Genomic DNA, 13,001 nt, shown 5'->3' on the forward strand with positions numbered 1-13,001 from the left:
GAGGTCTCACCACTATACCTCGTGTCGTCGTACGTACGAGGTAAGGTGCAAACAACATTTTCTCCCCGTTAAGATTTTATGTACATTTTTTAGCAGGACTGAGTTTCTATTTCTCAATTGGCCTTCTTAGACCTTATGTCCAATTGGTCTAATTCACTTAGACGAGTCAAATATGGGTTAAGATAAAGTTGAACATAAAAATAAATTGTTAATTTCTTCACTGAATTTGTTGGCAACGAAACAGAGATAACAAAAAAAAAAATCTTTTGCTGTTACAAAAAGATCACTTAAAAAAAGGGGAAACTACAGAAAAATCCCTAAACCAAAACTTGAAACACAGATCAGTCCCTAGGTAGTTTCCCCTAGCATTTCAGTCCCTACTCACGCGCCTAACATGCAGATCAGTCCCTAATAAAATGTGCAAATACGAAAATACCCTTTACTTTATACTAATTTTACATAACTTCTTTTCAACTTCCCACGCGCCGTTTGTATTACACGCTCTTTGCCCGTTACATTTCAAAAATCAAACAACAAAAAAGAAGCTAAAAAGGCGCAGAAAAAACCACCGTTCAGTAATACCCATTTTCAGACCAAGAAGAAACGAAGAAGAAACGAAGAAGAAACGAAGAAGAAACGCAACAGAGAAACAACAAAGAAGGAAGAAATTACGAAACACGAAGAATCAACAAACCGCAGAAAAATAGTATAAACAAACCCATTTATAAACAATGGTGAAGCAGGGTAAACAACAAGGTTTGATTTTTTATTTTTTTTTCATTTTCTTGGAAACAGACCCATTTGGGTGTTGCTTAAGCAGGGCAAAAAGTTTTATTTGTTATAGAATTGCATGATTTTGAACATATCCACTCATGGGTATTATGCCTCGACTTTATTCGGTGTTTGCCCTAATCATTAAATCGGTTCCAATATTTGTTGTTCTGTTGTTTGGGTTTGCAAAGATCATTTATTTGTTGTCGAATTTCATGATTTTGTAACAGTTTTCTCATGGGTATTATTCTTCGGTGACATTAGCATGTCCCCAAAGCATTTTGAGTCCTAACAAGGGTTTCATATAGGATATGGGAAAGAGGCTTATTGTATTTTTCGTACTGGTTCTATAGTATGTGTCATGCGCAGTAATGGTATTAATAGTGCATTTAGATGGTATAATCTTTGATGGTTCTGTAGCATGTGTCATATGCCACAATAGTATTACCAGTGACTTTGAATGGTATTACTAGTGACTTCGGATGGTATTGACATGTGGTACTAGAAGTATAATGTTGATGGTCCTGTAGTATAAGTCATATGCCATAATAGTATTACTAGTGCCTTTGAATGGTATTACTTGTGACTTCGGATGGTATTGACTTGTGGTACTAGAAGTATAATGTTTGATGGTCCTGTAGTATAAGTCATATGCCATAATAGTATTACCAGTGCCTTTGAATGGTATTACTAGTGATTTCGGATGGTATTGACATGTGGAACTTTATAGTACGTTGTATTTGTTATAATTGTATTTGTTTTATGTGTATGTAATTGCAGGAATTGTTGTAAAAGAAGATTGCAGCAAGCTATCAATAGGCTGCAGGTGCTCACCGATCGCTTTTCACCTAACTATGGAAGGTGTGAAAAAAGTGATGAAGAAACAACATCATGAAGTACTGAAGAAAAATCCCTTCTATCACTACATGGACATGCCTAAAATAAACCACAGCTTCCATAGGGTTGTGTCTCTCATGCAAGCGTACAATCCAGAAGATCGGGCCTTCTGGTTTGGGGGAAATACTATACGCTTGGAATTCACTCCGCAGCAATTATCTATCGTATTAGGGCTGCAGTACGAAGGCGTACCGGTGGATGTGAATATGGATGGTAGAGACACTGATTTCATCACACGTATTTTTGATGGTAAGTTATCTTTAGTGACGAGGCCATATATTGGTTATAAACTGGAGGCCTATGCAGTTATGACCGATCAACAATCTGTTGAAGATTTCAGCAGATTGTACACTATTTATCTGTTAAATACTATTCTACTGCCAAAGGGGAACAAAACGTTAGAAAGGTGGGTTTATCCGCATGTAGAAGATTTGGAGGTTTTAGGGTCTTTTGCATGGGGAAAGTTGGTGTATGATATTCTTGTTGAGAATATGGAGGGGTATCTGAAGGGGGGGTTGAAGTATTTTGATGGATGCACTATCGGCTTATTGGTAAGTGATATCTAATAGTGAATATATATTATGTTATATTGAATATACCAATTAATATTGATTCCAAAATACGCAGGCATGGGTGCATGAAAGGATCACGTCACTAGGGGTTAGCACCAGTGTTTACAAATTTCCCCGGTTCTTCCGGTGGCAAGACAGCAAAATCCCAATCGATGAAGAAGCAGCTAGGTTGCTTTTTGATCAGATAAAACAAGTGCAGGTAACACTTTGAGTTACAAAATATATAATGTATTAGGTATTTGCTAACAAATTTTTTACGTTTATTAGGTTATACCATTTTCTGTGTACCCGAAAGAGAAAGCGTTGCTTTCTCCGGTTTTGGAAGTAATTTCTGGTCCAGTTGTTGGAATTAGTGCTGACAGATTTGTGGAAATAAGTTCTGAGAGTAGTGAAGATGAGATTGGAGACGTGGAAGCAACATCTGTAAGTCATTAATACAATAAACCCTAAAATTCATACTTCCATTCCCATTGGAACATACTATATGTCAACTAATATAATACTATGGTATAACATGTTTCGTACTATTGTTTTTTTTAGTTGCAGCAGATGATGAATAACTTAAAAAGGAAGAGGGGGAATGTAACAGAAGAAAAAAATAAAGAAAAAAAAATGCAGAGTAAGAGAAAGAAAGAAAAGGAGATAGAGAAAGAGAAGGAGATAGAGATAGAGAAAGAGCAGGAGAAAGAGAAGGAGAAAGAGAAAGAGACAGAGACAGAAAAAGAGAGAGAGACGGAGACAGAGAAAGAGATAGAGATAGAGGCAGAGATAGAGGAAAGGGAAAAGGAAGGAGAAAATGAAGGAGGAAAGGGGATGGAAGGTGAAGGAGAACGAAGTGAAGAAAGAGAGAGAAATCAAGGAGACGAAAGTGAAGAAAGAGAGAGAAATCAAGGAGACGAAAGTCAAAGTCAAAGGCCAAAGTCAAAGGCCAAAGTTCCACGCGTGCGAGGACGAGGACGAGGACGTGGTCGTAAACAAGTTCCTGTGTCCAAGGTTTCGGTTTCAGTCCCTGGGATCAAGGTATTTTTATCTAATATTAGTATTACATTATTATTATTTTTTGTCATAATTGGTGTGATTTATTCGTTATATAGAATGCCGATTATTACCGGGGAAGAAATGACTACGTACGTCGTGACCAAATATCCGAAGAAGATAGGATATTGTTGGATCAGTTCTTGGAAAGTGTTGATTTAGGGTAAGAGCACAACCACCTTGATAGTACATGTTAATGTCTTTAATGGTATATGTCAAGTGAATGCATAGTACATGTTGACTGCATGTTATAGTATGTAGTAACTTTGTACATAGTATAAGTTTACTTATCCAATGGTACATGTTGACTGCATGTTATAGTATGTAGTAACTTTGTACATAGTATAAGTTTACTTATCCAATAGTACATGTTTACTGCATGTTATAGTATGTAGTAACTTTGTACATAGTACAAGTTTACTTATCCAATAGTACGTGGTTATGTCTTACTGTAGTGAAATTATTGTGGAGAGAGGCCCACATCAGTTGACGGGAAGGCATATGTGCGAACTTTTATTTGATGAAATGCTGAGTGCAGAACACATAGATTTGTACTTGAATCTATTATGTTCCGAATCTATCATGACCCAGCATGGACATGAGATTGATTACCTTGACTCCCCTGCCCAGGTATATAGTGGTTTAACAAATAATTTTGCATACATTACAATGTTATCTAATATTCTCTATTATGTTTCGTAGCAAGAGTTAATGTCGCGACCTCGGATGGACGTAGAACGAATGAGCGATGCCAAGTTTGATCGTCTTCTCAATGATTTTACTATTTTTGGAACGATGGCTTTTGACAAGCTAAACACAGCAAATATCTTCAGTAAAACATTTGTCATGATACCTATCAATTCCAGTGAACACTGGTTCCTGCTTGTTCTGAACCCAATAGATAAATGTATTTACCATTGGAACTCCATAGACTATTCTCCGAATTTCCCAGGAATTGCGGATTATGTCGTAAGCCCATATTCTTGTAATTAGTTATTCTTTATTCTTGCGAATTGTTGTAGACTAATATAATATTTTATTTTCGTAGGCCTCGTTTTACAGCAAGGTGGTTGAAAGAAGGTCTGGGTTGCAGATACAATCGGAAGCTAAATGGGTTCATGGATGCAGGCAGCAGGATGGGAACCTTGATTGCGGCTTGTTTGTCTGCATGTGGGCATATTGTCATGCTATAAACAGTGAAGATATTTGGTTTAAGGAAAAAACTTGCGATATCAAAATACTTCGCCCAAAACTAGCAGCTATCTTTCTGAGGCATCGGGGAGTAGAAGTGGAAGCTAAATATGAAATAGATCTGGCGTTATTGTGAAAAAACTGGGAGTGGAAGTGTTTTGGGGTTCTTGTCTTTTTTGTAATTAATTAATGAACAGGTGAATGTGTTTTTATGCCATAAACAATCTGTCCTTTTGTTGTAGAGCTAATAATACTATTGATTAGCTCTACTCGTACTTTTTCATTGTATACATTGTACTATATGTTTCGATGAAATGTACTTGCCTTTTGAACACATGGTACTTTATTTTGCGATTAATTAGTTTGTATAAAGAATATAAGCGTACCATAAAAATGAGCAACAAATACTGTCTAGTCCATTCGAAGATACCTTGTCAACAATAGACTTGTACTTATTTGATGAACAAAGCGTACTTCACATGTGTATTCACAAAAAACTTACCATAATCGATGTTGATTGACTCCCACATTGTCTCCATTATTGTTTTAGATGATTATTTTAAGGTAGGTGAGCATTATTGTTGCGTTTGGAATACAAGATCCCATAAATATGTTGAATTTCATACATGATACACATATACTATACAATATAGTCATACATTGTCTCCATTCATTCTTAATAGTCTTAAACTGAAGAGTTGTGTCTTAAAATGCGATCATATGGACGCATTGGCCCGACAATAATATATAGACTGTAAAAATACTATATGAATGGCAAACATATACTTTATCAGTGAACAAATCGTACTATAGTCACGACTCACTTGTACTTTACCAGCTTATACATTATACTTAATTGGTGAACAAAGCGTACTATATTTTTTGATGAATTGAATTGTACCAATTTCATCGACGTTTTAATGATCAATAAGTACGGGAGATGCATAAATTATGTTTTAGATGATTATTTTAAGGTAGGTGAGCATTAGTGTTGCGTTTGGAATACAAGATCCCATAAATATGTTGAATTTCATACATGATACTCATATACTATACAATATATTCATACAAGTCTACAATGCTCAAGTGTAAAACTAATACTTTCCTCAATTCTTACCATAGTCGATGTTGATCTACTCCCACATTGTCTCCATTCATTCTTAATAGTCTAAAACTGAAGAGTTGTGTCTTAAAATGCGATCATATGGATGCATTGGCCCGACAATAATATATAGAGTGTAAAAATACTATATGAATGGCAAACATATACTTTATCAGTGAACAAATCGTACTATAGTCACGACTCACTTGTACTTTACCAGCTTATACATTATACTTAATTGGTGAACAAAGCGTACTATATTTTTTGATGAATTGAATTGTACCAATTTCATCGACGTTTTAATGATCAATAAGTACGGGAGATGCATAAATTATGTTTTAGATGATTATTTTAAGGTAGGTGAGCATTAGTGTTGCGTTTGGAATACAAGATCCCATAAATATGTTGAATTTCATACATGATACTCATATACTATACAATATATTCATACAAGTCTACAATGCTCAAGTGTAAAACTAATACTTTCCTCAATTCTTACCATAGTCGATGTTGATCTACTCCCACATTGTCTCCATTCATTCTTAATAGTCTAAAACTGACGAGTTGTGTCTTAAAATGCGATCATATGGATGCATTGGCCCGACAATAATATATAGACTGTAAAAATACTATATGAATGGCAAACATATACTTTATCAGTGAACACATGGTACTATACTCACGACTCACTTGTACTTTATCAGCTAATACATTATACTTAATTGGTTAACAAAGCGTACTATAAATGCTGAACTAATTAAACAACAGTACATAGGTTTTACATAGCATGTAGACTGCAAATATTACTAGATTCAACACTATCAAACTATGAACTACTCCACCTTCAGAATTGCAATTCTTCACTTCACTTTCTTGATGGACTTGGTTCATCGACGCACTTGTAGCTTCATTTTCTTCACGATTTGAGTTGGAAAAAGTTTGCCCAACTTCAAATGGTTCACACCAATGGGAGTAGCCATGGTGTGGGCAACAGTAAAATAACCTTCCGGGATTCGAAATAGTTTCTGAAACCATGATTATTGTTTTCTTCCCACAATCAAGACGCTTGCATTTCCCTTTTTTGTATTTTAACCCACTCATTTGAGTGGTGCTACTAGAAGAAGCCATGAATTAGAAACAAATGAGCCTATGTGTCATTTATGGTCATATTATGACTTGACTAGTTCTGACAATAAGCAACGGCTATATTATAAGCAACGGCTATATTGTAACGGTCATAAATTGAGTAAGTCATACCATCCTATCTCATAGATAATACCATGCGTAAATCAAATCAGTACCTTTATACTGAAAATGATAAACCATCAAGCAGCAACAAACATACCATCATATCGCATATCTAATACCATGTGTAAATAAAAATAGTACTATTAGACTGAAAATGATAAACCATCAACCAACAATAGGCATACCATCCTATCTCATATCCAATACCATGTGTAAATAAAAATAGTACCATTAGACTGAAAATGATAAACCATCAATGAACAGAGTACCTAATACATAGTACAAACTACAAATAGCAAAAACATAGTGCAAATTGAAACATAGTACAAAGTTCAAAACAACATAGTGCAAATCACATAATAATAAAGTACAAACAGCCAGTTTTCATTCACTTCAATCACTTGAATAACATAATGGGCAATCATGTAAGCTCTCCTCCATCTTGTCCTCCCTGATGAAAAACATAAAATTTACATTAGAAACAAGACTAGTTAGTTTAAGTAACACAAATGCAGACAATATTTACATTAAAAAAAATTGCTAGTCAGATTGGTTGTGTGCAAGTACGACGATTGTGTCCAGGCTTCCCACACCGAGTACACTTCAGTTTACGAGTTTGCACTTGTGAAGGAATTCTTTTTGTCTTTCTACGTCCTGGTCGAGTTCTCGAATCAGGTGCATTAACAAAGACATCGGGCGGAGCATTACACGCATCGTACAAGTCAAAGTCCTCATCAAACGAGGGAATTGGGTTAATCGTGAATTGATATACCTGTTTGTACGTATCAATATGAAAGCATGGATCAACAAACTCATATACTGAGTATCCTTTTGACTCCAAACATGCACATGCATGTTTGCATGGAAGTTTCTCTAATTGCCATGCTTTACAAGAACAAGTCTTGTGCTGCAAGTCAACCTTATACGACTTGTCCTCATCATATACCTCAAAAGCGGTACTACTTGATCTACAATATTTTAAGGAACGAGAGGCCATATGATTGATTGTTAATCTCTTTAGAATTTTCTTGCACAATATGCCAGTCATTGCCAAACTTTTTCCTTGTCGTTTAACTAGCATCTCCATTACTTTGATCCGTATGTGATCAATCATGGATGGAACAGGCAAAGATCGGGCATCTTTAACCCAACCATTCCAATTTTCTGCCTGATTATTGTTCACGATTCCCCATCTTTCTCCAGAAAAATAGGCATTCGCCCAATGATTTGGATCAGAATTCGAAATAAATGATGCCGCGAGAGGCATAGATTGCACTATACGAGAAATAGTTGCATCGAACTCCTGCCGAGTAGGAGCATATGCAGCATTATGTAAAACACTCGCCCAGTATGACTTGTTGTGCAATGGGTACTTCCTCAGGACCTATATTATTTTGAAACATGTTATACAAATGTATGAAACATGCTATACAAATGTATGAAACATGCTATACAAATGTATGAAATGTGTTATACAAAAGTATGACACATGTTACACAAATGTATGAAACATGTTATACAAAAGTATGAAACATGTTATACAAAAGTATGACATGAGGTGACAAAATACCTGAGTTCTAAAGTTATCCACCAAGTGTCGCAAACAATATGCATGGTGGCTACTAGGAAATACCAACGGGACGGCTTTAAGAAGCCCCGAATGACGATCAGAGAAAATGGTAAAAGATCTATTGTCATTGTGAAGATCTAGAATTTGTTTCAGTTTAATGCAAAACCACTCCCAGTTTTTATCATTCTCAGCATCAACAACTGCGTATGCCAATGTATACAAGGAATCATTTGGATCCTTGCACACAGCAGAAAGCAAGCATCCTTTGTACTTATTTTTAATGTGAGTCCCATCCAAACATATCATCGGCCTACACCGATAAAAGCCGGAAATAGAACTCCCAAAACTAATAAATATTCGAATAAACTTTTGAGTAGCAGGTTCAATCTCATACTCTGCCATGCTACCAGGGTTATGCATTTTTAATGCACGACAATAGCGTCTCAGTTTATCATAACATGTCGTCTCATCACCATGGATATCACGCATTGCTTTTTCTTTACCCCTCCATGCTGTGTAGTACTGAAGCTCCAGACCATAATCGTCTCGGATATCTTCTAACATACCACATGGTGTGTAAGCTGGCTGCGTTCTCAATTTTCGTTTCATAATTTGGGCAATCCATGTAGCATCGGCTTTAGGATGACCCCTTGTACGAAGAGTAGCATCACCACAAGTGTGCTCAAGATTGCACTTGCGAATGCTAAATAACTTATCTGACTTGTACAATGATGCATAAACCCTCCATTTGCAGTTTTCGTGAATGCATACTGCTATGATCTTTTGTTGATCATTTTTCATGTACTTAAATGATCGATTATTAGCAATAGAATAGTTTTTCAGCATATGCCTAAAATCATCAGGATCTTTAAAAAACTGATTCTCCCCACGGATGCAATGTCTCCATGCATCAATTGAATTTCCAAGCGGATTACCCTCGATTTCCATCGATTGATCGCCGCTTTTGGTTTCAAAAAAATTTTAAAAATGGATTACAATAGAGTGGAATCCAAATAACAATGTACATGAAAATATCATAACAATGCACTGGTTCCATACTATCTTATCCATTATATAATACTAAGTTTTCCCACAAATAGTACCAAGTTTACATATCACCCATACTATTCAGATGAAGGTTACGTACTATCTTCCCCATTATATGATACTATGTTTTCCCATTAACAGTACCAAATTTACCTATCACCCATACTATTCAGATGAAGGTAACGTACTATCTTCCTCATTATATGATACTATGTTTTCCCACCAGCAGTACCAAATTTACCTATCACCCATACTACTCAGATCAAGGTTACGTACTGTAAGTATCATACGTCCATACCATATTTATATTAGCATGATACTATTATGTGCCATATTTTATACTATGTATCACACAATAATTAACAACCATAAAGAAATGCATTTCAGCAGTACAGAAAAAGATGGAGACCTACCAGCCATCGGTGCGAACCCTCTTTCCACGCGAATTAGCTTCATCTTTGCAGGTCACGACAATGTCGACCACACTCATCTTCATTATCAGATGCAATGCAACCATATTCTCCACATCTTCATCAGTGCCCAATGTCACATACAATCTTTCCCGAGGAGCCAAGTATTGGAGGATCAGTGCATCTGGATGGATATGATTCCATTTGTTGATAATAGCACCATATATCTCCATTAATGTCGAATTACTTTTTATGGAAATAATGTGAAGTTGATTTTTGTATCGACAACTTCCAAGAATCACACTGGGTACATCGTTAGATACATCATTTGTAGCCATTGTGGGGTGGGTGGGTTTTACAGTGATTTTTTCGCCGGAAAAAAGGGGAAACCAGAGGAGAGAAATGGAGAAGAAATAGAGAAGAAAGAAAGCAGATAGAAATGAAGAGAGAGAAGAAAGAAAGAGAAGATGAAGAGAGAGAAAAGCAGGAGAGAGAAAAGGGTGAGAGTGAGAAGAAAATATAATAAAATATATAAAATTCACATTAGGGACTGATCTGCATGTTAGGCGTGTGAGTAGGGACTGAAATGCTAGGGCAAACTACCTAGGGACTGATCTGTGTTTCAAGTTTTGGATTAGGGATTTATCTGTAGTTTCCCCTTAAAAAAACACGATTGCCACGCGTTCCATATGCATTGGAATCCCCGCGCGTGTATTTATTACTTTTACTTAAAGTTGCTAGTGCTAGTAGCCGACACCAAATAAACTATTACACAATAAACGCGTTGTCATTCATCATTCATCACATTTTTTTTTTCTTCCTATTGATCCATCATCCATCATGATTCATCACAATTTTTATTTTATTACTATTATTATTTTTAAAATATATATATATAGATCATGATTCATCACATTATCGCCTCGCAATCTGCGCGTAATTGTTAACAGTAAATATGCACATAATTATACTCTGCATCGGTGATTGTTAATTGTAGATCTACATATTATCGTCTCTGAACCGAGTAATTGTTAACCGTTGATCTACACGTAATCGTATATGCACCTTTTCACACCAATTAGTCAAAAATATCTTTTTCCAATCCTCTTTCCTCCTATTCTTTACTTCTCAACCAAGAGTCATCAATTCCTTTATGTATTATATTATATATATTATAACAGGTGATGTCGATCGTCTTGTGTATATATATAGATATATAGTAGTCAAGAATATTAGTGAACAAAAGCAACAAGAAGCATAAAAATGGAAGCTGCTAATACAACGACTGATATATTGGTTCTGCCATTTTTCGGACAAGGTCATCTCTTTCCATGCGTGGAGCTCTGCAAAAACCTATCTTCCCACAATTGCAGATCCATTTTAATCATCCCTTCTCATCTCTCCTCCTCCATTCCTTCCAATCTCCATCTCCACCCTTCCGTTGAAGTTCTCCAGATCCCCGCCTCCTATTCACCACCACCTCCGGGGACTGCGGCGGCTGTGCCCGCCAAGCCGGTAGCTAAACGCCCGCATCAGGAGCTGGGACAAGGGATCGAGTCCTTCCTCGCGGAAAGGTATCCGGGTCAAACCCGACCCGGATGCGTGGTGATGGATGTGATGATGAGCTGGAGCAAAGAGATTTTTATGAGAGAGAAGATACCTGTTGTGACTTTCTTCACCTCCGGCGCTTGCTCCACCGCTCTTGAGTACGCTGCATGGAAAGCGCACGTGGACGATATGGGGCCCACTGAGACCCGATCACTGCCCGGGCTGCCCGAAACCATGGCCCTGAGCTATTTGGAGATTCAGAGGAAGGACCTGCACCGCCGCCCGGATGGCGGCGGCAGCAGGCGAGGTGGTGGTGGAGGAATGGACTTCAGCCCGCCCAAACCGGGCGGCACGCCGCGGTGGTTGGACGAGGCTGAAGGATCAACCGCGCTGTTACTCAACACGTGCGACGATCTCGAAGGCCTGTTTATTGAGTACCTAAACGGTCAGATAAAAAAACCGGTTTTCGGTGTGGGCCCGTTGCTGCCGGAGACGTACTGGAAATCGACCGGTTCGTTGCTCCACGACCGGGACAGCCGGCCGAAGCGCGAGTCGAACTACACGGAGGACGAGGTGATCCAATGGCTGGATTCGAAGCCGGAACGGTCGGTGATCTACGTTTCGTTCGGAAGTGAGGTGGGCCCGACTATGGATGAGTATGATGAATTGGAGGAGGCTTTGGAGGAATCGGGCCGGTCGTTTATATGGGTGATCCAGCCCGGATCCGGATTATCCGGCCCGCCCGCAAACTTCTTCGGCGGCAAAAAACGCGGTCCGGATGCTAACCGAGAAGGGTACTATCCGGACGGATTGGAGGAAAAGGTTGGGGAGAGAGGACTAATCATAAAGGGGTGGGCCCCACAGTTAATGATACTGAGTCACCCTTCGACGGGTGGATTTCTGTCGCACTGCGGGTGGAATTCTACGGTGGAGGCGATCGGGCGTGGGATTCCGATTCTGGCCTGGCCGATCAGGGGAGACCAATTTTACGACGCGAAATTGGTGGTGAAGTATCTGAAAGTGGGGCATATGGTTTCGAGTGGCGGCGGATTGGCGGAGATGGTGAAGAAGTGTGATATAATGGAAGGGATTAAGGTGTTGATGGATGATGGAGAAGTTCATGGGAGAGCTATGGCTTTGAGAGGTATATTTGAAGCTGGTTATCCCTCTAGTTCTGATGCTTCTTTGAAAGCTTTGGTTGAGCTTGTAAGCAAATAAGTTGTCAAGGAGTTTTTTTCATGTTTCTTTCGAGTTGTTTGTGTTTTCGATATCTGAAATGTTAAATGTCGTTTCGATTTTAATAATATCGTTCTGACTTCGAACCTGATTTTGACATATTTCTAGTCTGATTTTGGTAAAATTCGAAACATGGAAACTGTAGTCTTGTGGATTAGCTGTATAATCCAACTTTAATCAGCTAGATTGGATGTTGTGTGACAAAATTATACATGAATGAGTCACATTTTGAATTTTAGATAAACCAGTACATGAAAGTTGCGGACGGTGTTCAGTGATTAATGCATTTATTTCTCATCCGGCATCCAATTTTGGTGATTCAAGTTGGATTGGAAAGCTAACTCGAAAAACCTACAAACTTTTATGTTTCGGGT

At 37.9% G+C, this 13,001-nt stretch overlaps 4 protein-coding genes across 5 annotated transcripts; 2 read left to right on the forward strand and 2 right to left on the reverse strand.

Annotated features, from left to right (window-relative positions):
• The first annotated feature begins 304 nt into the window (after window positions 1-304).
• Window positions 305-5,161, forward strand: LOC148770789 (uncharacterized). 2 transcript variants are annotated; one of them, XM_088817855.1, is made up of 7 exons: window positions 305-2,219; window positions 2,296-2,439; window positions 2,508-3,260; window positions 3,335-3,438; window positions 3,731-3,905; window positions 3,978-4,244; window positions 4,324-5,161. In XM_088817855.1, the coding sequence occupies exons 3-7, from the start codon at window positions 2,790-2,792 to the stop codon at window positions 4,600-4,602; spliced, it is 1,296 nt and encodes a 431-aa protein (XP_088673981.1). In that variant the 5' UTR covers window positions 305-2,219; window positions 2,296-2,439; window positions 2,508-2,789; the 3' UTR covers window positions 4,603-5,161. The 2 variants fall into 2 exon arrangements, with proteins under 2 accessions (XP_088673981.1, XP_088673980.1); XM_088817854.1 differs by having other exon boundaries at window positions 305-2,439.
• A 1,886-nt stretch (window positions 5,162-7,047) lies between these two features.
• Window positions 7,048-10,505, reverse strand: LOC105957046 (uncharacterized). Its single transcript, XM_012980961.2, has 2 exons — window positions 9,847-10,505; window positions 7,048-7,267 (listed from the first exon to the last, which is right to left on the reverse strand). The coding sequence occupies exons 1-2, from the start codon at window positions 10,179-10,181 to the stop codon at window positions 7,210-7,212; spliced, it is 393 nt and encodes a 130-aa protein (XP_012836415.1). The 5' UTR covers window positions 10,182-10,505; the 3' UTR covers window positions 7,048-7,209.
• LOC148770790 (uncharacterized) lies at window positions 7,279-9,483 on the reverse strand. The gene is made up of 2 exons (XM_088817856.1): window positions 8,387-9,483; window positions 7,279-8,200 (listed from the first exon to the last, which is right to left on the reverse strand). Exons 1-2 carry the CDS (start codon window positions 9,332-9,334, stop codon window positions 7,361-7,363), a joined length of 1,788 nt encoding a protein of 595 aa, XP_088673982.1. The 5' UTR covers window positions 9,335-9,483; the 3' UTR covers window positions 7,279-7,360.
• A 264-nt stretch (window positions 10,506-10,769) lies between the features above and the next one.
• Window positions 10,770-12,713, forward strand: LOC105967235 (putative UDP-glucosyl transferase 73B6). The gene has a single exon (XM_012991834.2). It carries the CDS (start codon window positions 11,107-11,109, stop codon window positions 12,607-12,609), a length of 1,503 nt encoding a protein of 500 aa, XP_012847288.2. The 5' UTR covers window positions 10,770-11,106; the 3' UTR covers window positions 12,610-12,713.
• Window positions 12,714-13,001: the final 288 nt, after the last annotated feature.

This window comes from Erythranthe guttata, chromosome 5 (assembly GCF_056151865.1).
Source record: "Erythranthe guttata isolate IM_541 chromosome 5, IM_541, whole genome shotgun sequence".
NCBI classification, from domain to species: domain Eukaryota; kingdom Viridiplantae; phylum Streptophyta; class Magnoliopsida; order Lamiales; family Phrymaceae; genus Erythranthe; species Erythranthe guttata.